This window comes from Oryza sativa, chromosome 4 (assembly GCF_034140825.1).
Source record: "Oryza sativa Japonica Group chromosome 4, ASM3414082v1".
In the NCBI taxonomy this organism is placed as follows: domain Eukaryota; kingdom Viridiplantae; phylum Streptophyta; class Magnoliopsida; order Poales; family Poaceae; genus Oryza; species Oryza sativa.
Genome location: NC_089038.1, coordinates 31,016,697 through 31,041,265, shown reverse-complemented (window position 1 = coordinate 31,041,265; position 24,569 = coordinate 31,016,697). Strand labels below are relative to the sequence as shown.

At 53.0% G+C, this 24,569-nt stretch overlaps 2 protein-coding genes and 2 long non-coding RNA genes across 6 annotated transcripts; 3 read left to right on the top strand and 1 right to left on the bottom strand.

The window, feature by feature from the left end:
- Positions 1 to 11,400: 11,400 nt before the first annotated feature.
- On the top strand, positions 11,401 to 14,623 carry LOC4336908 (xyloglucan endotransglucosylase protein 7). The gene is made up of 3 exons (XM_015778700.3): positions 11,401 to 11,805; positions 11,961 to 12,154; positions 13,966 to 14,623. The coding sequence occupies exons 1-3, from the start codon at positions 11,491 to 11,493 to the stop codon at positions 14,420 to 14,422; spliced, it is 966 nt and encodes a 321-aa protein (XP_015634186.1). The 5' UTR covers positions 11,401 to 11,490; the 3' UTR covers positions 14,423 to 14,623.
- On the bottom strand, positions 14,571 to 16,236 carry LOC4336907 (xyloglucan endotransglucosylase protein 7). Its single transcript, XM_015778701.3, has 3 exons — positions 15,753 to 16,236; positions 15,364 to 15,563; positions 14,571 to 15,249 (listed from the first exon to the last, which is right to left on the bottom strand). Exons 1-3 carry the CDS (start codon positions 16,050 to 16,052, stop codon positions 14,865 to 14,867), a joined length of 885 nt encoding a protein of 294 aa, XP_015634187.1. The 5' UTR covers positions 16,053 to 16,236; the 3' UTR covers positions 14,571 to 14,864.
- A 2,401-nt stretch (positions 16,237 to 18,637) lies between these two features.
- On the top strand, positions 18,638 to 20,962 carry LOC136356253 (uncharacterized). 2 transcript variants are annotated; one of them, XR_010740910.1, is made up of 6 exons: positions 18,638 to 18,976; positions 19,231 to 19,485; positions 19,578 to 19,723; positions 20,275 to 20,370; positions 20,491 to 20,606; positions 20,679 to 20,962. It is a non-coding gene; the product is annotated as an uncharacterized lncRNA (long non-coding RNA). The 2 variants fall into 2 exon arrangements; XR_010740909.1 differs by lacking the exon at positions 19,578 to 19,723.
- A 230-nt stretch (positions 20,963 to 21,192) lies between these two features.
- LOC4336906 (uncharacterized) lies at positions 21,193 to 24,022 on the top strand. Of its 2 annotated transcripts, none has more exons than XR_003241950.2 (4): positions 21,193 to 21,585; positions 22,083 to 22,249; positions 23,017 to 23,294; positions 23,392 to 24,022. It is a non-coding gene; the product is annotated as an uncharacterized lncRNA (long non-coding RNA). The 2 variants fall into 2 exon arrangements; XR_001545631.3 differs by having other exon boundaries at positions 21,193 to 22,006.
- The last annotated feature ends 547 nt before the right edge of the window (positions 24,023 to 24,569 follow it).

Sequence of the window (24,569 nt, the reverse complement as noted above, 5' to 3'; positions counted from 1 at the left end):
TCGTGGGCCACCCGAAAGGGGAGGCCTGCGAGCGACAGAAAGAAGGAGGCTAGCGCTCCCAGCAGGGAGCGCCCAACCGGCAAGTGGTGCACCGTCCACAACACCTCCCTTCACGACCTCGCGGACTGCCGCGCAGTCAAAAGTTTGGCTGAGCGGACGAGGAAGTGGGAGGAGGAGAGGAGGCAGGAGCGCCGAGAGGGCAAGTCCCCGGCGGTTCCTTCCGGCAATCGGCGGAGTGAGGCCAAGCAGAAGGCCCCCGCCGAAGACATCGATGACGGCGATAATGACCTAGGTTTCCAAGAGCCTGGGGCCACTATTGCCACTGTCGATGGGGGAGCGTGTGCTCACGTTTCTCGCCGGAGCCTCAAGACCATGAAGCGAGAGCTTCTGGCCGCGGCCCCTACTCATGAGGCGACGCGACGGGCGCGGTGGTCGGAGGTTGCCCTCACCTTCGACTAGACCGACCACCCACCGTGCGTTGCCCGGGGAGGACAGATCGCAATGGTGGTTTCCCCCACTGTTTGCAACGTGAAGCTGGGGCGTGTCCTCATTGATGGGGGAGCGGCCCTCAACATCCTTTCCCCCGTAGCCTTTGACGCCATCAAGGCCCCGGGGATGATGCTCCGGCCGTCCCAGCCGATTATCGGTGTGACGCCGGGGCACACATGTCCGCTAGGTCATATCGACCTTCCGGTCACCTTCGGTGGATCCGCCAACTTCCGCATGGAGCGGGTGAACTTTGATGTGGCGGACCTCAGTCTGCCCTACAACGCGGTCCTAGGGAGGCCCGCGTTGGTGAAGTTCATGGCGGCGGTCCACTACGCCTACCTCCAGATGAAGATGCCGGGCCCCGGTGGCCCCATCTCTGTCCATGGCGACCTCAAAGTCGCGCTTGCTTGTATGGAGCAGCGCGCGGACCACCTCGCCGCCGCGTCCAAGCCCGAGGGTGGCGACGAGAGGCTTGGCGCCTCCGTCCCTGCCGCCCCGAGGCAGCGGATGATCACATGCGACGAGGTCCCGGTCAAGGAGGTTGCCCTGGGCGACGGCCCGTCCAAGACCACACGGATCGGTGGTCTTCTGGACGGCAAATAGGAAGACGCGCTCGTCTCCTTCCTGCGGGCAAACGCTGACGTCTTCGCATGGAGACCGGCGGATATGCCCGGGGTCCCCAGGGAGGTGATTGAGCACCGTCTCGCCGTGCGGCCGGGCGCAAGGCCGGTCCGACAGAAAGTGCGGCGGCAGGCCCCGGAACGTCAAGCCTTCATCCGCGAGGAGGTGGCGCGACTTCTGGAGGCCGGATTCATCCGCGAGGTCATCCATCCGGAGTGGCTGGCGAACCCGGTGGTCGTTCCCAAGGCGAACGGCAAGCTTCGGATGTGCATCGACTACACCGACCTTAACAAGGCATGTCCTAAGGACCCTTACCCCCTGCCTCGCATAGATCAGATTGTCGACTCCACTGCGGGGTGCGACCTTTTGTGTTTTCTAGATGCATACTCTGGTTACCATCAGATTCGCATGGCTAGGGAGGATGAGGAAAAAACTGCATTCATTACCCCCATAGGAACCTATTGTTATACGACAATGCCCTTCGGGTTAAAAAATGCAGGTCCTACTTTTCAACGTACTACTCGAATTTCTTTGGGTAGCCAAATAGGACGTAATGTTGAGGCTTATGTCGATGACTTGGTTGTGAAGACGCACAACCAAGAGACCTTACTCTCGGATCTAGCGGAAACTTTTGAAAGTCTCCGCTCCGCCCGCATAAAGCTGAACCCCGATAAGTGCGTGTTCGGTGTACCTGCGGGCAAGCTTCTCGGGTTCTTGGTCTCTGCCCGAGGCATCGAGGCCAACCCCGAGAAGATACGAGCTATAGAGCGGATGCGCCCCCCCAGCAAACTTAGGGATGTGCAATGCGTCACCGGTTGCATGGCCGCCCTAAGTCGATTCATATCGAGGCTGGGAGAGAAGGCGCTACCCTTATTTAAGCTCCTCAAACGCTCCGGGCCGTTTACTTGGACGGAGGAAGCTGAACGTGCCCTCACTCAGTTGAAGGCGTATCTCAGCTCTCCCCCGGTTCTGGTCGCCCCGGAGCCAGATGAGCCCTTGCTACTCTACTTAGCGGCGACCCCGCAAGTAGTTAGTGCAGCGTTGGTTGTGGAGCGCGATGAGGACAATCCTCATTCCGCGCATCCCCACCCTGTGCTGGCTTGGCCCGGGAGAGAGCCGGGAGGAGAGGCCCCCGAGCCGAACGGTGGCCCAAGGCCCCCGACGACCGGAGCTGGCCCTCTGCCCGCTTGTCAGACGGTGCCAGGTGCCCCCGACCCCCAGGATGGCCCGGCGGCCACTGCGGGAAGGCCGCACCTATCGCCCTCTGACCCCGAGGCTAACCCTGTGCCGACTCGACCCGGGAGAGAGCAGGGAGAAGAGGCCCCCGAGCCGAACGGTGGCCTAAGGCCCCTGACGACCGGAGTTGGCCCTTTGCCCGCTTGTCCGACGACGCCAGAAGCCCCCGACCCCCAGGACGGCCCCGAGGCCACTGTGGGAAGGCCGCCCCTGTCGTCCTCCGACCCCGAGGTCGTCGGCACAGAAGACGAGTGCGCCCCGCGAGGCCGCTTGGACGAAGAGCGCCCCAAGGATGCGACCCCTAGCGAAGAGGATCGGCCCCACCGAAAGGTGCAGCGGCCCGTCTACTTTGTTAGTGAGGCCCTCCGGGACGCCAAGACCCGATACCCTCAGGCCCAGAAGATGCTTTATGCTATTCTGATGGCTTCGAGGAAACTGCGCCATTATTTCCAGGCGCATCGGGTCACGGTGGTTACGTCTTACCCCCTCGGCCAAATCTTGCATAATCGAGAGGGTACTGGACGGGTGGTGAAATGGGCAATCGAACTTTCTGAGTTCGATTTGCACTTTGAACCACGCCACGCTATCAAGAGCCAGGCCCTCGCCGACTTTGTGGCAGAGTGGACCCCAGCTCCCGAGCCCGTCTCCATTCCCGAGGCCAACTCGGGCCCCTCGCAGCTGCCTCACGCCGCCTACTGGGTGATGCAGTTTGACGGCTCCCTGTCTCTTCAGGGCGCCTGTGCGGGGGTCACGTTGACCTCGCCTAGTGGAGACGTCCTCAGATACCTGGTTCGCCTTGACTTTCGGGCGACCAATAATATGGCAGAGTACGAGGGACTCCTTGCGGGACTCAGGGTGGCAGCTGGACTGGGGATCCGCCGCCTCCTGGTATTAGGCGACTCCCAGCTGGTCGTTAACCAGGTCTGTAAGGAGTACCGGTGCTCTGACCCGCAGATGGATGCTTATGTACGCCAAGTGCGGCGTATGGAGCGCCATTTCGACGGGATAGAGCTTCGGCACGTGCCCAGATGGGATAACACGATTGCCGACGAACTCTCACGGCTCGCTTCCTCGCGAGCCCAGACCCCACCGGGCGCCTTTGAAGAAAGGCTTGCCCAGCCGTCGGCGCGACCCGACCCCTTAGGGGAGACGGACGCGCCTGACCGGCCCCCGAGGCCCGTCGGAGTCCAGGCCTCGGGACCCGAGGGGAGCGCTCCCAGCTCCCTTAGATTGATTGCTTGGATCGCTGAGATCCAAGCATACCTCACAGATAAGACTCTACCCGAGGATCGCGAAGGGAGTGAACGCGTCCAGCGCATTTCCAAACGCTACGTGCTGGTAGAAGGGACCCTCTATCGGCGCGCGGCTAACGGAATCCTCCTGAAGTGCATTCCTCGGGAACAAGGCATCGAGCTTCTTGCCGATATCCATGAAGGCGAATGCGGAGCCCACTCCGCCTCGCGCACCTTGGTTGGCAAAGCCTTTCGTCAAGGTTTCTATTGGCCGACAGCTCTCAATGATGCGGTCGACCTGGTCCGGCGGTGCAGAGCGTGTCAATTCCACGCCAAGCAAATCCATCAGCCGGCCCAGGCCCTGCAGATCATACCACTCTCATGGCCATTTGCTGTCTGGGGGCTCGATATTCTGGGACCGTTTAGGCGGGCCCCGGGCGGGTTTGAGTATCTGTATGTCGCGATCGACAAGTTCACTAAGTGGCCCGAGGCTTATCCGGTCGTCAAGATCGATAAGCACTCCGCACTTAAATTCATTAAGGGCATCACAGCCCGGTTTGGAGTGCCTAACCGTATTATTACGGATAACGGCACCCAATTCACTAGTGAGCTTTTCGGTGACTACTGCGAAGACATGGGCATCAAGCTCTGCTTCGCCTCACCTGCCCACCCCAGAAGCAACGGCCAAGTGGAGCGCGCCAATGCGGAAATCCTCAGAGGCCTTAAAACCAAGACCTTCAACATCCTCAAGAAGCACGGCGATTCGTGGATCGAGGAGTTGCCAGCGGTGCTCTGGGCGAATCGAACCACACCAAGCCGAGCAACCAAGGAAACGCCTTTCTTCCTCGTCTACGGCGCGGAAGCGGTTCTCCCATCCGAGCTCACCCTGAGGTCCCCTCGGGCCACCATGTACTGCGAGGCTGATCAAGATCAGCTTCGCAGAGATGACCTCGACTACTTGGAGGAGCGAAGGCGGCGCGCGGCCCTCCGAGCCGCGCGCTATCAGCAGAGCCTGCGGCGCTACCATCAGCGCCACGTCCGGGCCCGATCACTCTGCGTCGACGACCTCGTCCTACGCCGCGTCCAAACGCGTGCTGGATTGAGCAAGCTCTCACCAATGTGGGAGGGTCCGTATCGAGTGATCGGTGTCCCCCGGCCGGGCTCCGTTCGGTTGGCCACGGGCGACGGCACAGAGCTGCCTAACCCGTGGAACATCGAACACCTTCGTCGCTTCTACCCCTAAGGGGGATCGGGTGTCAGGTTTCGGGCTCAGGCCAACCCCGCACCCCCCTCGGGCGTGCAGGGTTGGCCGGGGGCTACCACACATGCATATTTTTATTTCTCTTATATCTGTATTTCAATAAAAGCATTTTCGATTTCCTAAAGGCTGTATCTGTACTGTTGTTTCCTTTTGAAGAATCTTAACTTGAAATAGGTCACTCGCGCTCAATCCTGCCCTCGGGGGCTCGGGTCGGCTAAAATCGCCAAAAGGGGCCCAGAACCGAGCCGTGCCCCGGGGCGTGGTGAACTCCGGGGGGGAATCGGCAAAAACCCACATCGGGTCACCCATAACCCTCGGTCACCACGCTCCCGGCCTGGCCAGTCTCGACACGTGGATCTCCCCAGGCACTAGCCCCGACCCGCGCCTTTTGAGGACTGGGACCTGAGCACGAGCCCTTAATCAAGCTAAGACACAAAAGGACCACGGCACAGATCATCCTCATCTCATACACATAGCAAAATGAAATTGACACAAAAATTTCTTCATTTTGATTGCAGATTAAGTTAATCTATAAAAAAGGAGGCCCGAAGGCCTTAGAAGAAAGAAAAGAAGAAAAAGCAGAAGATTGGCGGGGGCCTGGGGGCTCAATCCGATGCACCCGGGTCGCCAGCCTCGTCGCCACTGCCGCCCACTCCGCCGTCATCGTCCTCCTCGTCGGAGTTGAGGGCGAACGCGAGCCGAGGGGCCGAACCCTCGAAGCTGTGGACGATGTGGTCGGCGGCGTCCCGGACCTGCGCGCGCGCGCCGTCCTCGGTCCCGGGAGGGAACTCCTCCAGCGCCGTCCATGGGGAGAAGTCGGGATCCCTGGCCTGGTGACTCGCCAGTACGAGCTCCACCGCTCCTCGGGCGAGGTCCCTCGAGGATGACTTAATTGTCCTCTCGAGCTCCTCGGGGAGCCGTTGGAGAGTCCCGGCCATCTCCAAGAGGCGCTGGGCGAGGCCCCCCTGGTTGGCGGCGTACTTCACAGTCCGCCCGCCCCAGAGGCCTGCCTGCCGGCCGGCGCGGTCTAGACGGGAGACGGCGTCCCGAAGCATGCCGGGCCCTACCTCGCCTGCCAAGCGGAGGGCCTCGACCTCCCCGGTGGACGAGTCTAGCGCGCCCTGCAGATCGGCGATGGTGTGTTCGGCAGCTGCGAGGCGGGCGGCTAAGTCGCTTTCGCCCACAGCCGCCCCGCCGCTGCGCGCCCTCGCGTCCAGCTCCTTTGCCTGCGCCTCGAGGTCAGCGGCCCGCTGGTTCAGTGCGGCTCTCTCGGCGCGAACACCTTCCAGATTACGGCGCGCCTGCTCCTCCCGCGCTGCCTCGCGGAGGGACAGGCTGTCCGCCAGCCGTTGCGCCGCGGCCTCGGCCTCCTCGAGAGCTCGCTCCCGCTCGGTAAGCGCGTCCTCGCGGAGGCGGAGTGCGGACTCCTCTTCGGCGCAGGCGGCCTCGTGCGCCGCCAGCGTTGCCTCCCGGATGGCAACGGCGGCCTCGCGGTCCGCCAGGTCCCTCTCCACGGCGCAGGCACGCTCTTCCAGCGCCATGGCACAGGCCTCAAGGGCTTCTTCGCGCCGCCGGGATGCCACTTCGGTCTCCGCCGCCCGCCGTTCTCAGGCAGCGGCAGCGTCAAGGACCCCCTGGGCGGCGTCGAGCTTCTTCCCTAGCTTCGCCTCCCAGCTCCCGTATTGAAGGCGGAGGGTGTCCTGCGCCTCGTTCATCACAGTGGTGGCGATGAGGGCAGCCCCCCGCTCCTCCTCCACCTCCTTGGCGATCTCCGCCAGCACCTTCCGACGGGCTTCAAGCTCTGAGACGTGCCGGCGGTGTGCCTTGCGGCCCACCTCCACCATGGCCTCCACCGAGCGTCGCCCCTCTTCGACACGCGCCCATGCGGCGTCGAGCTCCGCCCGCTCTGCTTGCAGGGCCTCCACCTGGGCACTTAACCCGTCCAACACCGTGGTGTTAGCGATGGCCAAGGCCTGCAGAAGGGGCTCTGCGTTCAGTGGGGCAACGGAAGGCGTGGGGAAGAGCCGCCTCGGAGAAGATGCCGCGCGGCTCGGGCCGCCGATGGACGTGCCGGACTCGGGGATGTCCCCCGGACCTGGCTTGTCCTGAGCGTCGCCCGAGGGAGTGGGCCCAAGCGATGCGCCCGCGGCCTCGTCGTGAGCTGCCTCAGAAGTCGTCGTCGCCTCGGCCTGGCGACGTCTGGCCTCCTCCCGAGCGGCTTCTTCAGCCTGGCGAGCTCGGACGGCCATCTGGGCAGCTTCCTCGGCTTCCCGAAGGCGATCCGCGGCCTCTTGCCGGTCAGTTTCACGGGTCGTCTCGGAGGATGTCGTCGCCTCGGCCTGGCGGGGTCCGGCCTCCTCCCGAGCGGCTTCCTCGGCCTGGCGAGCCCGGGCGGCCTCCCGAGCGGCCTCCTCGGCTTCCCGTAGGCGATCCGCGGCTTCTCGCCGGTCAGATTCCCGCCTCCGAGCCTCTGCGGCCGCCGGATCCTCGGCCTCAGACTGGCCGGACTTGGAATGGCGGGAGGGACGCGACGGGATCTCGCTGAAACAGAAGAAAGACCAGAAGACAAACAAGATGGGTGAGTGAAAACTCGCGTTGAGAGAATAAATACAGCCACGATGGGCGTGGGACGAACCTGCGAGGGGGTCGGTTAAACGACCACCTTGGAGGGGAAATAAGGTTTCCCTAGGATGGTTCTGTCCCCCCCATCTTGCGGAGCCGTTTCTTCTTCCGCTCCCCCTCGGGCTGCGACGTCGGCGTGGCCCCCTCCGGGCGCCTGCTGCTGGCACGCGCCGCCCCGCCCCCTCGGGGAGGAGATGGGGGAGGGGTTCCTCCCTGCTTCCTCTTCCCCCGGGCGTCGGCAGGGCGGCTGCTCCCCGGGCCCCCGTCGCGGGGCCCAGAAGCACGACCCCCTCCCGGGGTAGATTGTTCCCCCCTGCGGCTCCCTCCCGCGCCATCGTGGCCTCGAGGAGCCCGCTCCTCCGACGCCCCGACCGCCTGCATGATGGTCAGGATGGAGGCGCGGTCTGGATCGCTGCAGAGGGGGAGGACTCCTTGGGGAATGAGGGATGCCTCCACGGAGCTGAGATTCAGCACCCGTTGGACCACTATCTTGAAGTCCTCAGGAGCCCAGTCCCATCTGACTCCCTGGTGGGTCCTCATGTAGTCTTCGGACCCGGTGTACTCCCAGGCGTCCCGGGCGCGCCGCTGGAGCGGCGCAATCCGGCGACGAAGGTAGTCGCCGTACACCATGGCCCCTGTGAGCCCCAGGGATCGCAGGCCCGCCAGGCGGTCGAGGACGGCGTCATAACCATCTCCCAGATCTACCGGCGCCCGCCAGCTGGAGGCCTGCGCCGGGGGCTGGCTCGGAAGTCGGAGGCGCGCTTCGTCGGCGAGGGGGGTGTAGAACCAGTCGCTCTTCCAGTCATCCCACTTCTTGCGGAGGACGCAGGGAATGTAGCGGTTCAGCACCGGCCCCCGCGGCTGGAAGTAGCAGCCACCAACCACCGACGGCGGCGACACCGACTGTACGGTGAAGAACCACCGGAACAGCCGAAGGGATGGGCGCACCCCGATGAACATCTCGCACAGGTGCGCGAAGATGGCCAATGTCATTACCGCGTTGGGGGTGAGGTGCGCCATCTGGAGATTGTAAAACTCCAGAACATCCATGAAGAAAGAAGAAAATGGCGGAACCAGCCCTGCCATTGCAAAAGGGAGGAAGAAGACGGACCGCCCCGGGTAGTCTGGCGCCGGGCGTCCCTCGCCCAGCGTGACTATCTCCCGGCTGGTGGCAGATTCCGGCATGAAGCGGCGCGGCAGTCCGGCCTGCCTCTCGCTCACGATGCGGGAAGGCGGCAGCACGCTACCATCGAGCAGAGCGGAGCCCCGTGCCATGACGCCGGAAGAGGAGATGTTTGAGAACGAGCGCGTGTGGCGAAGGTAGGGCACAGGAAACAAGGAGTTAGGGCGCAAGCGGCGAAGACAAGGGGAATAATAGCGAGAGGAAGGAAGCAAATCTCTTCCTCGGTGTCTTTATACCCTTGCCAACGCTGTGCCCGGCTCCTCGCTTCTCGCGCCCACTATCTCGCTCCCTCATTTCTCGCGCCCACGCTTCCACTAATCCCATTCGCCCGCTTGCGGCGCATGAGGTGGATATGCGGTTGTGGCAGTCGAGATGGAACATATCGTGCGCGCGTTAATTACGCTCGCCGACCGAAGCGCCATCACCATATCTCCAGGCAAAACGAACCGGCTCGTCCCGATTCGTGTGCTACTTGAGTAATGTGGCAGTCTTGAAGAGGCCGCTCATTATTGACAGTCGAGTTACCGTTGCCGGAGTGCGTAATTTGCGACCGTTGGGTTTCTGCCCAACTATGGAGACCGGTCCCACCTGTCACCAGGCTTTTGGAAGTGGCGTCACGCCCGACCGCTTCCCTTGAGGAGGACGATCGCCCTGGCATAACGCTGGGGGCTACTGTCGGTGACATGGGACCGGGAATATCATGACTAGAGGCTTGGGCAGGAGCAATCACCCACAAGGCCTGACCCCCTCGGGGGGGTCGGGCCCGAGGGTGATGTGGCCGCCCCCCTCTTTGTCTCCCCGAGGGGTCGGACCGCTCCCGTTTCGGCCCCGAGGGCTGAGGCGCCCCGACCCCTTGTAGATTTTGCGCCGCGTGTATGGGTTAGGTGAGCGCAGCAGGGCTCACCTAACCGCATTTATTACGGTTTGGACGAGCGCGTCACGCCGCATGTAACGCAGTGCAGCGCGCTCGTTTATCCGGTCTGTGACCAGTCACAGACCGATCAGATCGTGGGTTAGGTGGCGACAGGCGGTCTGACACACGCCTCGCCCCATCCCGTCAGGATGAGAGCCTCCAAGCACTCGTCCCTAGCCGGAGCCGGCGTGTTACCTCCTGGAGATGGCACGTTGGTCCCGGTCAGATATATGCCAGGCTTCATCCTAACCATTACAAGCAAGACATTGTATGAAGAAGGGCGAACATGCAGATTGCTAAACTGACGCGTGGTGGACAAGAATGACCGATTTGTGACCGGTCTGACACTGGTCATGTCGTCAGCAGACAGCCATGTTCCCACGTCGCGCCTGCTTCCGGCCGAAGTGGAGGTAGGTATGGGCCGTCCCATCAGAAGGTCATTCGGACGGCAACCATACAAATCTCCGTCCATTTATGAAGAGAAGGCAAGTCAAGTTGGAGGAAAGATAGGATAAGTCCCCACACAAAAGAGAGAGATGGTGCATGTGGTATCCCCTTGAAGTATAAAAGGAGGACCTTGCCCACTTAGAAAGGGGATCCGGAGGATCCGGAGGATCGAGGACGATTGAGGCTAGATTCGGAACCAGAGAGGGAGAAAGTTAGAGTTCTCTGGCTCTCCAGCTCTTTGTAGCTTCTTCATACACAGATCCACCAGAACACAGGAGTAGGGTATTACGCTTCTCAGCGGCCCGAACCTGTATACATCGCCCGTGTCTTGTGTTTCTTCCATTCTCGCGAACCTTCCACAGATTAGGAGCTTAGAACCTCACCCAGGGTCCCCGGCCGAACCGGCAAAGGGGGGCCTGCGCGGTCTCCCGGTGAGGGGCCTCACGCTCCGTCAGATGCCACATAAGCGAAACCACCCACATATACTGCTATGGGACCTACTTTGAACGGTTTGTGTGAGTTTAGGGGTATACATTTCTGGTTTTGTGGTTAAGGACCTCAAAAAATCTCGCTGTTAAGTTGAGGGACCTTCGGTGAACTTATTCCTTGCATCAACCGCAACCATTTGTACACTGAAGAACTCGTCCACTGGTCCTCGGCTTCTTCCAGACCAAAATTCTATAGCTATACTTAGTGACAATGGATCAGTTTTCTGAAGGAGCACGGGAGTGCAATTAAGTTTGTCAGCATATGAAACTAACACAAACCATGCATGCAGTGATGCCTGCATGTGCAGTCACGTATAGACGTTACACAAGTAACGAGGGTCGTCGTCGTTCTTATTACAACTCCATTTGATAACTCCATACGGCGAATGACGAATTAACCCCGTGAGCACGCTTCCGTATATGGATCATAACGCCGATCGACCCCATATTCTGATCGCGACGTACGCCCGATTAGCACAGATCAATCGACCCGAAAGTGAGAGGGCCGGGCCTTCAACTTTCAAGCTAGCTAGACATTCGGAAGATATATCAAGCTCAAGCGTGCGCACACGCAGCACGCAACGTCAAACTAATCATGCATACCGATCGCGTCAATGCAAGAATCCAACCCCAACCAATCATTCGCTGTGCATGTATGCAGTACTGTACGCAGAGCCTAGAGTCGCCATGCGTGGCCAGAGATTTCCAAACGTAGTTGAATCTTATCAGACTAGCTATAGCTTAGGCCACGCCGCCGTTGGCGCACGTTGTGCTTTCTTGTGAGCAACCCCAAACCGGCGTACATGCAAGACGATCGATCGAGCTCGATCGCGCGTGCATGGCGTACGCGCATCCACGCGTACGCGATCGACGATCCCCTCGTGCTCGCGCGCGTATATAAACCCTAGCACACAGCTCCTGTTGTTTCACGTCCCACTCGTGCCAAAACCCAAGAGAAGCTATATCGAGCTAACTAGCTAGCCGCACTGTAACTAAACATGGCGCGGCCGCTTGGGCAGCAGCAGGTTGGCGCGGCGGCGGCTCTGGTGATCGTCGTGGCGTGCTGCGTCGTCGCGGGGTGCTCGGGCGCGCGCGGGCGCGGTTTCCGCGAGGAATTCGACGTGATATGGGGCGAAGACCACGTGAGGGTCACCGACGAGGACGACGCGGCCACGCGGCAGGTGGTGGCGCTCACCCTCGACCAAGCCTCCGGCTCCGGGTTCCAGTCCAAGGACCAGTTCCTCTTCGGCGAGTTCAGCATGGAGATGAAGCTCGTCCCCGGCGAATCGCCCGGCACGGTCGCCACCTTCTACGTACGTAGTAATATTATACAATTAAGCCAGTAATCATACATACACCACATGCAAATTAAGTAAAGTCACCTATATGGCTATATATCATACTACTTTTAGTGCATTATTACGCATGTGTATAATAGACTATCTGTGTGATACTGTGATATGTGCAGCTGACATCGGAGGGAGATGCGCACGACGAGATCGACTTCGAGTTCCTGGGGAACGTGAGCGGCGAGCCGTACGTGATGCACACCAACGTGTTCGCGCAGGGGAGAGGGAACCGGGAGCAGCAGTTCTACCTCTGGTTCGACCCCACCGCCGACTTCCACAACTACACCATCCTCTGGAACCCCCTCAACATCATGTACGTATGCTACGCAACAAACGCACTCGTCTTACAATTAACCTCTTATAATCTCGTGTATTCCGCGCTCTAGCTAGCTTGCTGGTACAGTGTCCCAGCCAGATCAAGATTCAAGTCCTAGTCCGTGCCAAGTGAGAGAGAAATTAAGTTGGGTACAACCCGTACAAGATCTTTTTGTCTTCCCGTGAGCTGACTTAGGTTGAACCGTACAAGTTCACAACTTCACGTGTGGTCGTGTGCTACGTCACGGAGTCGTGGAACGTGGCATATACTCCGTTTAGTTCGGGATTTTTTTTATTTATACATTTTTTATTAAAATATTTACAAAAATAATTTTTTGTTTCAAAAATTTACAAATCGCCTGCCGCCCTTTGGGATGGCGATTTTTAAAAATCACCCTTCCAGAGAGCGGTAAGGGACCTAAATGCAAACTTTCCAGCACAACTTATTAGCTCTATGATTTTACAATTTAAAATTATATTATATAAAGTCAAATGAAATAAAACTTTATATAAAATTGTAGAGCTCAAGAAGATCTACAACTTTGTAGTTAACAATTTTTTCATTTAAGATGTTTTAGATATTCAAATATTCGTTACAAAATATAAAACACATTTTTAAAAATATCATATCTACATTTTAAACGACATTGGATGAAGATAAACTTTATATAAAAGTTGTAGATCTATAACTTTGTAGTCTATCACTTTTCTATTTAAAATCATTTGAAGTATCGATTAGATTTGTATAAATAAAAAAAATTCGTTCGGTTGGGAGCCTAGCCAATGGGCCATGAGCCCATGACCGAATACTCGGATTTATCAGCCCCTATCCCATACTTGTAATGGGCCGGGTGCTCAGGCATGTCCTTTGAAAATGTCCTAAACTTCACATGAGAAATTTGCATTTCTGCATCAGAAATATTTATCACTGTCGGTTTGGTACTTTGTTGCCACGAAAACGTCGTTTTGTAGGACTTGTACACAAGCACTTAGAGCAAGTTTAATAGTAGAGTTCAATGCCAATTGTTAGTTTATTTTAAAGCCAACACATATAGTAATAGATTAGCTATAATAATGTCTTAAATTTATCTTCTCCTCTTATAGTAATAGATTAGCTATAATAATGTCTTAAATTTATCTTCTCCTCTTATTTTCTCTCACTTATAGATTTGATGTATTTGTTTTGGAACACGTGTTAAGCTAGTTTTTGCATGAGAGCTAACACCCCTCACGTTTAGTTACTTTTTTCCTCCACATAAATTTATAGTAGTCTTATAAGTCACTATTATCCTTACTCTTAAGCAATTAAGCACATAATACTGAGTAGATAACTAGAAATACATTATTTTTCTCGAGATTACAGCTAAATCATTCTAACGCCGTGTTCAATAGCTGCATGCCTGAACGGCTGCACTCACTCATTTCAAAGTAGGCCACATGAGTATAGTTTGTTTATTAAAAAGAGAGAGAGAGAAGGAAACCGTGCAGAAGCACATGAGAAGCCTGCTCAGGTAACACGTCAAACTCAGCCTGACAAAAAAAAAAAAGGTATTTGTCAAAGAGAGGAGAAATTTATATATGGCAAGTCAAATACTAGATTCCGGCGAAAAATGATTTAAACATCTGAATCAAATCTTAACAGTTTTAATAATCATATCCAAATCAAGCCACTTGACTGGCTGGCCCATCCATGCACGAATCTGATCGATCGACCACTGCCTGGAGCTTGAGTTAATGCACTAGATCTCCTGTGCATAGCTGCATGCCTGCATTTGCATCATTGTATGATGTATATGATGTATGTTTCAGCTTCTCGGTGGACGGCAAGGCGGTACGGGTGTTCAAGAACCACGAGGCCGCCGGCGTGCCGTACCCAAGCGGCCAGGCGATGAGGGTGCACGCGAGCCTGTGGAACGGCGACTTCTGGGCGACGCGCGGCGGCCAGGTGAAGATCAACTGGACCGCCGCGCCGTTCGTCGCGTCGTACCGGACCTACGCCTACAGCGCCTGCGCCGTGCCGGCGGCCGGCGGCGGTGGCGGCGGCCCGTGCACGTCCGGCCAGCTACCGAATTCCACGTCGTCGCCGTCGACGTGCGACTGCGGCGGCGCGTGGATGGACAGGCAGCTCGGCGCCGACGGCGAGCGCGACGTGGCGTGGGCGCGGGCGAACTACATGATCTACGATTACTGCGGCGACCAATGGCGGTTCCCGCAGGGCCTTCCGGCCGAATGTAGCCTCGACCAGAGTTCCGGCCATCGCACATAGCCGGAGCCGGCCATTGCCTCCGTGCTGTTCTAGCATTCATGATACTGTAACTTGATCTCTACTGTACTTCACAATGTCACATGATCGTAAATCTCCTCAAATTCATATGGCACATGGTACATGACACCAAGAACAATAATAAGCGGATTAACGAAGTCCCAACATATATAACCATGGAATAAAAATGGGTTGGCTGTTTTAGTTTTGTTTGTCATAACGAATTTTAACGCAAGAACTGCTCTGTATGTCGTCAGATAAATTTCGCATATCGCGGTACATCTGCTCCAGAAAAGAAAAAAAAGGAGCGGCCCAAATCGACCACAGGCCTGACGATCGAAAGAATCAAAATTTTACCTGTCTGTCTCTCTTCAGATGTACAAGAATAACGAATGATGAATCAGCATGCAATCGATCGATCCCCTCGATCAATTCGATCTTCTTCTCATTGCAGCGTGCACTCCTTGGGGAGGGTGGTGGCGTTGAACCTGACACTGTCGTCGCAGTAGTTGTAGATCATGGAGTTGGAGCGCACCCACTGCAGGTCGGAGAGCGTATTGGCGTCCAGGTCGAAGCGCGTCGAGTCCTTGGGCTCGTCGCCGCACCACGCCACGCCGGGGGACGGCCGGCACCAGGTGACGTTGTAGTTGCGGTAGTAGGTGACGAACGGCGCCTGCTTCCAGTCGGTCTTGACCCGGCCCCCCTGCGTCGCCCAGTCCTCCGCGCTCCACAGGCTCCCGAACGTCCGCATCGACTGCCACGTCGGGAACGGCACGCCCTGGTCCTCGTTGTTCTTGAAGTCCCTGATCGCCTTCCCGTCCACCAGTATCCTGCATCCATGCATGCATTTCGCCCAAATCACACATATACGATTAGTAGGAGTACTAATGCAAGATTATTATCGAGTTGCATTGGAGATGGGATTGATGTGTTTTATTGCGTACAGGATGCGCTTGGGGTTCCAGACGATGGAGTAGGTGTGGTAGTCGGCGGTGGGGTCGAACCAGAGGCGGAACTGCTGCTCGCGGCCGCCGACGCCGTTGGCGAAGATGTTGGTGTGGAGCGTGTATGGCTCGCCGGTGACGTTGCCGAGGAACTCCAGGTCGATCTCGTCGTGAATCTCCCACGGCCCCTCCGAGATCGTCTGCACGGCACGCACGTACGCACATCGAAATATTCCACGTGTGTCAAAAGTCAACACCACTGATCTACCAAGCGTACACTGGCATGCAAGTCAGCTGAGATGCATGGCCGGCGCGTACACACACAGTAATCGATACACGAGACTGCGAGATCGAGGTCGAAAGATTTTTTTTTTTTCAAGATTTCTTACGTAGATTGTGCAGACGGTGCCGGCGGAGTCTCCCTCGATGAGCTTGATCTCGACGTCGATCTGGACGTAGAGGTACTTCTCCCTGGAGCGGAAGCAGGAGCCCTGCGACTGGTCGAGGGAGAGCGCCAGCGCCTCGGAGTCGCCATCCATGAAGAAGTAGGTGCGGCTCGCGCCCCAGATGAGCTCGATCTCATCGAAGATGCCCGCCGTGCTCCGGTCCACGGCCGCGAGGAAGGCTAGGCACAGGATCAGCAAGCTGCATAGCTTTGAGGAGCTAGAAGCAAGCGGCATTGGCGCCATCGATGCCTGCCTGCTTCTAGCTAGCTAGCCCTGCAGCTAGCCGGGCTAGGATCTTAGTTTGAAGTGTGTGGCTGCTTGTTGTTTCCACGGTAGAAGGGTCAGCGGTTTGTGTGTATATATAGCAGAGGTAATGGAATGAGATTGGAGACGAAGGTGGTGAGGAAAATGAGGGCGGCAAGGCAAGTGAGGAATCGAATGTCAGGCTGGCCGAGACGAGGGGAAACCAAGTCTACCCTTGGAATCCAATCCCTCGTCCTGTTAGCTAGTGCTAGTACACTGGAACTGTGCACAGGTGATCATTGGTGTTAGTCTCCGTTTCTACGTATATAAGCATTTTACAAGTGCAGGTCGTCTCATCATGCGAGTTTGATCGATCTGTGCACATGGAAGCACGATAGATTATACTGAGGTTGAGGAGGATCAGGGGGTACCTAGCTAGATGGAGAACTGAACTAAGATTTGTTTCTTATGTCAAAGGTAGGGAAGCCTTAGATCTCGGTAAACTGTTATCTTATTATGCTGCCGACCTTGCTACAGCTATATACACGTACAGTACACAACTTAAAATTCAGATTTGCTTCTTGTCAAACAAATTTGAGGGTCATAGTTTAGGGCTTCGCTATACATGCCAATATGCCATACTAGTACTGCACCGAGCTGTATATCTCACTATGCTACGTTAATTGATCTCTGGAACTGAAAGAGTACTGTTTGACTTCCCTGATGGATCTCTCACTGCACGGCGAGTAAGGTTGGACGAAGAGTGACTCGCAAAGATTCAAGCAGTGCTCCTCGCACGCAAGCCCAAGCTTAGTTTCTCTCCTACTGGGCATCGGGAAAAATGCAGATCACACCGCTTAAAAAACACGCTTACAGGAGCAGTTCTATATCAGGAATGCGTTTTCGCAAGAACATCAAGGCATCTTTCGGCTCGGTTGGTTGGTTCTAAAATATCCCTCCGCGGCTTAGAGAAGCGCGCGACACGGTTTCCATCGGCCAATCACAAACTCATATCAACGGAGCGCGCGCGAGATATTTACCGTCTCGGTCGGAGGGACGAGGTGGTGACCTTCTCGGTTTTCTCACGCAGGGCCCCGCGCCTCGCGGTTCGCATGTGCGAAGTGCGAACGAGCAGGAGCAGCCTCCCGGCAGCGTTGCATCGCAGCCAAGCTAGCTAGAAACCTAGAAGCAGGCAGCCGGCTCGTTCAGTTCCAGCCTTCCAGGTAACATGCATGGGGTCAGCACCAAGGAATAGCAGACGTGCGCTAATTTACTAGCCAGGGCATACATATAATCTTTCACGATGTGGTCGGTTCTAATTGATAAATTAAATTAGTAGCGAGCCCAGCGACATGCATTGGTACGGTTCTGACGTTCTGTCATTAGATCGGTGTTTCTCGCTCTTCCATTTTACGGCGCCAGTAACAAGTCTTCAGTGGAAACATACTTGAGGTAGGTAGCTAGCACCATCCAACAAAAAACTCAATGGAAAAAGAAAAAGGAAGAAGGAAATCTGCTTCTGTTTTGAAGCTGGACGAAACGTGTGTCCCTGACTTTTTTTGTACTACGAGTTTATTCAAGTTGACCCGATCGACTATCCATTGCCTGGCCGGTAGTACTCTCTACTACTACTAGCTAGACATACGTACGCGTAGGCGTAGACCTGTAAAACGAAGCAACTTGTGGAGATGGTTAAAGGTGACTTGACAAACCAAAAGAAACAAGATACAAGTGGGAGTATATAGTAGAGGCGTGAGCCCCCTTCTTATGCGTTTCGTTTGGATCAGGCTTAATTTGCAGTGGAGATAGAGAACGTAGATAGAAGTATACGTGTTGTAATACTGAAACTTCACTCTTTGTACATATGTACTGACGTATGATCAGAGTTCAGATTTTCGAAATGTTTTTTTCTATTTTACTTGCAACTGATTTTTAGACTCCTATATTTTTAGACTCCTATCTTTCACTATTTTATCTGTATGATCTTAGGTTCGTGTTCTTGTATCCAACTTACAGATACACTCAGTTATATTGCAATTACACTTAATTATAGTGCACTAAAATTATATTTTTAGAATAGTTTTCTTTTTCTAGATTTATGATTTTTGACGTGATTGTCTTTTTTTGGTTATTTCATTTAAAACGGACTATCTCCATTGGATAAAAATTCTGCAAGATTTGAAGTTATAAATCTATCACAACTAGGCCGTGTTTAGTTCCCCTCTACCAACTTCAAACTTCCAACTTTCCATCACATCAAAAACTTTTCTACACACATAAACTTCCAAACTTTTCTTTCAAACTTTCAACTTTTTCCACCAACTAAACACAACCCTAGTTAGTCCCTTATTTTTTTTCCCACGTAGGACGAAACCGTTTCCGAGACTACCGAAGGAGTCCATTTGCGATAGTGGGAGGAGATTCAACTAGTGGTAAGACATGAGGGTTACAAAATAGACTTATTCCCAATCCGGTTGATCCACAGGCAAAACGACGCCATCAGGCCCAAAACTGGGGCCTTCTCCGGCCCGATTAGCTAGGCTGGCCGTAGTGCTGTAAGTAGGCCTATTAAGCCAGGCCCAGTTACTCCTACTCGCCTCGACGCCGCCTGCTCGCTTCGGCGCGGCGGCGCCCCACCTCCCCTCCTCCGACACGACGGCGCGGCGCCCTTCTGCGGTCGACGCCTCCGTCCTCCACCCTCCCTCTCCTCCATCTTCCCGCCATCCTCAACTACAAGACGACACTGCGGTGGCGATCGCATCGATCCCTCTACCTCATCACGACCCGGCGGGGGCGACCGAGCGGCGGCGGCGGCAGCGGCGACGGCGGCCGGATCATGGGACTAGGAAGGGAGGTGTGGGGGGTGGTTCCGCCCCGGCGACCGAGGTCGAAGCGGCGCTGTTCTGAGCAGGTGACCCAAGAACGTACGCCCATTTTCTTGAACTCGGTCAAAAGAAAGGTGCCGATTATATTGGTTAAATCTAGCCTTGATTTCTTTAATTCGAACTCCGTTGTGGCACGCAAGATGTGTGGTCTGAATGTGTATGTAATGCGGCTCAGTTACTTGTTTTGTTTGGACGATGCTTAATGAGCTTAAGGATTACGCTAGCTGTTTACTGGTAATAATTACCTTGCCAGGTTCTTTTAGTATATTTTAATTTCGCTTTCATGCATATAGGTCATTAACTGCGCAAATAATTAGGTTCATGGATGATACCTCTGTGGACGCAAGTAGTTCAAGGACAATGGACATATAAGCTCTGGGACTGGGAGTTGGAGCCATTGTCTAAGTGATGCTTTTAGAAGATCTACTCAAGCAGATATATGGCTATCACGTCACGTGCAGAGATTCTTCCAAATGTGCTAATGAATTAGCATTTCACTTCATAGAAGCACTGACAAAGAATCTTCAACTCTTCCACAAGATAGACTGGTACAACATGGATGTATTTACTTTCAAGAAGTGCAAATTACTGAATGTTAACAGTTCATATCTAGTATATAATGCATGCTTTGACATAACAGGGATAATATGGTGACATGATAAAATTGATTAATTTCAAGCTGATGCTTTTCCAGTGTGCTTTCATGGATCATGCTCTACTTCAAATAATGGAACGCTTTGCTCAAGCCAGTCCAAATAAGCAAAACCCTTCTTCGTTGTTTCACTTGTACATATAGCTCTTTGCTATCTTGCAAAAGGATTTCTAGATCCTGATATTAAATCTACATGGCAGTCCAATTCATGATTTGCATATTCCAATTCATGCCATGAATATGGTTCTTGTATCAATCTTGTAGTGCGGTGTATTTGCAACTTTCAAGAAGTCTTATCCTCCTTAAACATGTCCTGGGTACTTTTTGACAGCCTAAACTCTATTTGCTGGGTTATTCTAGATAAGTATTTGTTTTTTTTGGTACTTTCTAGGTTCCATAGTTCCACCCATGCAACAAATTGAATGCTATAGCTGTCATTGTGGGGCTGTGGGCACCTAAACTTAATTTCTGATTTACTGTCATCCCATGACCCCTCTATCAACCTCCAGAATATGTTACTGTGGCCTTTGCTACTTAAGTGCATTTTATAATTTCTAAATTGAATGTCTCAGGAAAATGTCTGGAACATGCCAGGTGTTATGGTTTTCATTGTGCAACACATAATTGGTTTAATAGTTTCTAAATATGATTGTGCACTTAACCATCTGTTGATTCAACTTGCCAGCATAAATAGTTCCAACTGAAACGCAGTTTATGCTCAAAACGAATGACCAAACATGGGGTGAATTCTTTTGTCGAACTATCCTATCTTGGTCTACAGGTACCAAATCCTTACCATTGCTCATGTGATATGCCCCCATCAGCATACATTTAAACCAGCATGATGTTTAATTAATTAATCACTATTGTTATTGTTGATGAATCTATTGATGATGTGCAGGCTGTTTATAACTCAAACCGGTGCGCTAAACTTGTGAAGTAAAACTGCTTGGACTACTAACAGCTAAAGTTTCAAAGGCATCCTGCAAAAGGACCTATTGGTCTGAACTTTGAAGGGTATTTTTCAAACATTTTTGTTCGTTTGTTCACAACTTCACATGAATATACCCAAGTTCTTTTTGCATGTAGTATTTGGATGTTACAAGCATGTCCACATTTTCGGTGCTGCAAACAACCAGACAGGGTCCCTGTGGTTGCTGGTGTTGTACAGAATTGCTGAACACATCATTTACTTTGCTGGCTGTCAATCTGTCATGTATTTGGATATACACCCGTATATCTAGATAAAGTTAGAAATTACTTGGAAGAAAGCACTAACTTAGTACTCGTATATGCCATTTGTGACAGCCTTTTTTTTCTTTCACGGGAAACGGGGACTTTGTATTTTTATTATTATACTCCTGTTCTGTACCGTGTACAGTGCATTGTATAAGAGGACTTTTAAATACAGCCGATTCGGCTGTGCTGTGCTCCTTAAATAATTCATTAATTAATTCATTGTTGTATTCGCTGGTACTACTAGCTGCCATCTTTTGAATTGGCATCTTGTACACTGCTAGTACTCCACTACTATTGCCTGTTGCTTGTAACCATTGCCTACCACACATACATCTTCTTTACATCTGTGTCTTCTTCAACAACCAGACCTCCATTACTCCACAAAGCTGCTTTCTCCCCCTCCTTCCCTAGGTATCCTCAATGGAAGCTGCTTCCTAGATCCAGCCCCAATCCACCCTTCCTTCCAAGTCCCCATATCCACAAATCAACACACCATGTCTTCTTGTTCTTCCTCCTCTCCCCAGAAAGCCATAGATGCTAGTTATCAACTATCAACTCCATGGATCTTGTTCTTCCCAGCTTCAAAGCCCCTCCAACACCAAAGTTCAGATCTGTCCTCCTTCCCTTCACCTAGCTCTATATTAGAAGCTTGTGAGGGCTAAGATGGCCATGGAGGACAATGAATCAGGGGCAAGATGAACTCTAAGATGGCTGGCCATGGATGAAGATTGAAGCTGCTATTGGTCTATGAATCAAGGTAAAGAGAATCCCTTCATCTTAAGTAGAGATATGCACCATGTTGCTGGCTTTAGTTTCAAAAGAAGTTCACCGAGGGAGGTCCGTTTATGCTTGTCCATCTTCTGCTTTGGATTGGAAGCGAGAACGGCGAATTACAAAAGAATTTGCAGCAAAAATCTCTCGATATCTTTGCCTGCGCCGCAGCCACCGAAATCTCTTCCTTGCCGGGCCGGCCCAGCTGAGCTCGATCCGCCCCCCCCCCCCCCCCCCACAATATCTTCCAGAGACATCCATTCCCCGGCTCGATGAGATTCTACGTCGCATACATAAACCACAGTCTAAACCCTAAGTGAACCCCTCGTCCCATTCGACTCGCCACGCCCCCGCCTCCGCCGCCGCCTCCGCCTCGTCTTCCTCCGCGTCGGCGATGGCGAGGAGAGGTGACTCTTGTCTCTTGCCGCCGTGGGTTCGCCGCGGTTGAGTTGTATCTAGCCTAACGTGCGCTTCGTTTTGCAGGGGATGATGAACTGGATCAGACGTATCATCTTCTGTATCGCCCGCGCGCGATCTGGGGCCGCCGTCCCCGCCCCAACGGTGGCCGACGCCGCCCTCGCCCCATCCAAGGGTTGTTCCGCGTGAGCCATCCGGCGGTGAACCCTACAGCCGAGCCCATCAGGCGGCAGGTACGCCTCTCCCCTTCCCTTACTTCCCCTCTCTCCCCTCACTTATTTCCCCGATGGGATGCAATCCTATGCGAATCCTGACCTGTGATCTGTCTGATTATGCTGTTCTCTTCAAATGGTATGCCCTTGTCCTGAAAATGCTGAAAAGTACACCATCACTTATGTTTTGAAATTCAATTTTGCTATTAAGGAACTGTTGATATGGTAATCTTCACACCAACTTGAAATTATCATCCATTAGCGTATTTCTGAACTTAGCTGTTTATTAAGGGAACTGTTGATGTCGTCATCTTCAGACCAACTTGAAATTATCATCCATTAGCGTAGTTCTAGAATTTGCTGTTTAAAGGAACTTTTCGGACCAACTTGAAATTATCATCGATTAGCATGAAATTTGAGAAGCTAATGTTGCTTGTGCCTGAAAATGGAGAAACAACTTGAATGCCTGAAACTTACTCTAATTTGTTTGCTTAGCTGTAAACATGGAGAATCTAATATCGCGTTGCCTGAAAATGCTTATTAGGGCCAGTTCTTTTTTTTGTTGTACCTACTAGATTATCGTGGGCATTACAGCTGGTATATCCACGACCTTCTCCTCCTTAATCTTTAGTTCTCTTCTGAAATTGCCTGAAAGCACAAAATTACTGATGTAAGTTCTGAATGTTGCTGTGGCAGGGATGCATTGTATGCTCATTGTGTATCTTGATTTTTTTTTTATTTATCTTCTTGTAATGAAGAGTGAGCCTTTTATCATTGCATCTTTGCAGTTCCTGGAGCAGCTGGATTACCCTTTACCAACTATCACTGGTTCTGCTCTGTTGGATGAGACAAACCTGATTCTTCATGATTTTTACAAGAATATATCTGACATCAGGTCTCAGATCTACAACCAGCAAGGTCTGTGACTTGCAAAGATGAATGTTGTCAAGGAACAAGCTCTATGGGAAGAAGCTGAAGAGCTCGTATGCATTTCCAAGAAGATCTTCGATTCCACTAATCTTGATAAGAAGCTGCTTTACCCCTTCCCTAGTTGGTTTAACTCAAGGTATGATGTTATGATGTTGTTTTGTGTTTTTTTGTTGTTTTGAATTTGGTTAGCATTGATTAACAGGGGAGCTGATGATTGTTTTTGTTTTTTCTAGGGAGACTAGGAAGAAGAATTATCTAGATCTTACATCTTGGGTTAGTTTGCTTGAGACGTATGCTAATGAGAGGAGTGCTAGCCCTGAAGCTGATGGTGAGGCATATGATGTGGGTCTTCTTGATGACAAGACTGGAGACGCCAGTGCTGATCTTGACTATGAAAAGAGTGCCTGCTCTGGAGAGACAAGTGATGCTGCCTTTGATGAAGAGAGTGCTAGCCCTGGAGACGCTACCAAAGAGGCTGATATTGATGAACCGATTGCTATCCTGGGGACGCCAATGGTGGCAAGATCTGTAGAGTGGAGGCCTATGGCTTGAGTTCTTCAGTGAAGGAAAAGTACTTGGATAAATGCTTCCTAACGTTGTCATATATTCCTGATATTGTCATGTGTCATCTAGGTATCATCTAGGAAAGTACTTGGATAAATGCTTCCTAACGTTGTCATATATTCCTGATATTGTCATGTCTCATCTAGGAGAAGTTCAGAAGCCCCTGAGGCAATCTAACATCGGCTACTTATGCCGTGATAAAAGACTTTGCATGGAAGTATTATCTATTTCAGAATCTTGTATGCAATCAAACAACTACTACTTATTATGGTCTTATGGATACCTTGCTTGCTTATCTTATCTACAGCTACGGTCATTGTTTCGTTATCCAAAAATGTTTACAGCTGAAGCCGCTTGAATGGCCATGCTGCTACTGCGCTGTGAACGTGGCGTGGCACATGTTTTGTAAAACATGACCATATGGAGTGGGCTATCCAGGTTTGCAAAACCACCGGTAACCGTGCTCTTACCGCGGGGTACTGTGGTAACCTTCTTAAATTCAAATAAATTTAAAAAGTAATTTGAAATTTTGATAAATTTTACATAGTTTTGTACGTTTTGCCGCAGCTACCGTGTAGTAACCGTGGGAAACCCTGGTGCTGCCCCCGCTGCACCGTACATTCCCGTTCGTCCTCACCGTCGCAATTTCTTCTTCGCAGCCTCAGCCACCTCGGTTTGGTGAGCGCGGCCGTCTGTTAATAGCCCCCCGCAGGAAGGACATCGTGTTAGTGCACTCTTCATTCAGGATTGGGGAAATAAGGTAGAAAGATGAATGTGCAATTCTGGCACTTTGGGGATCTGTCACAGGACTAAAATTGAATCCAAATTAAGTAGGGTGTTAATCGTA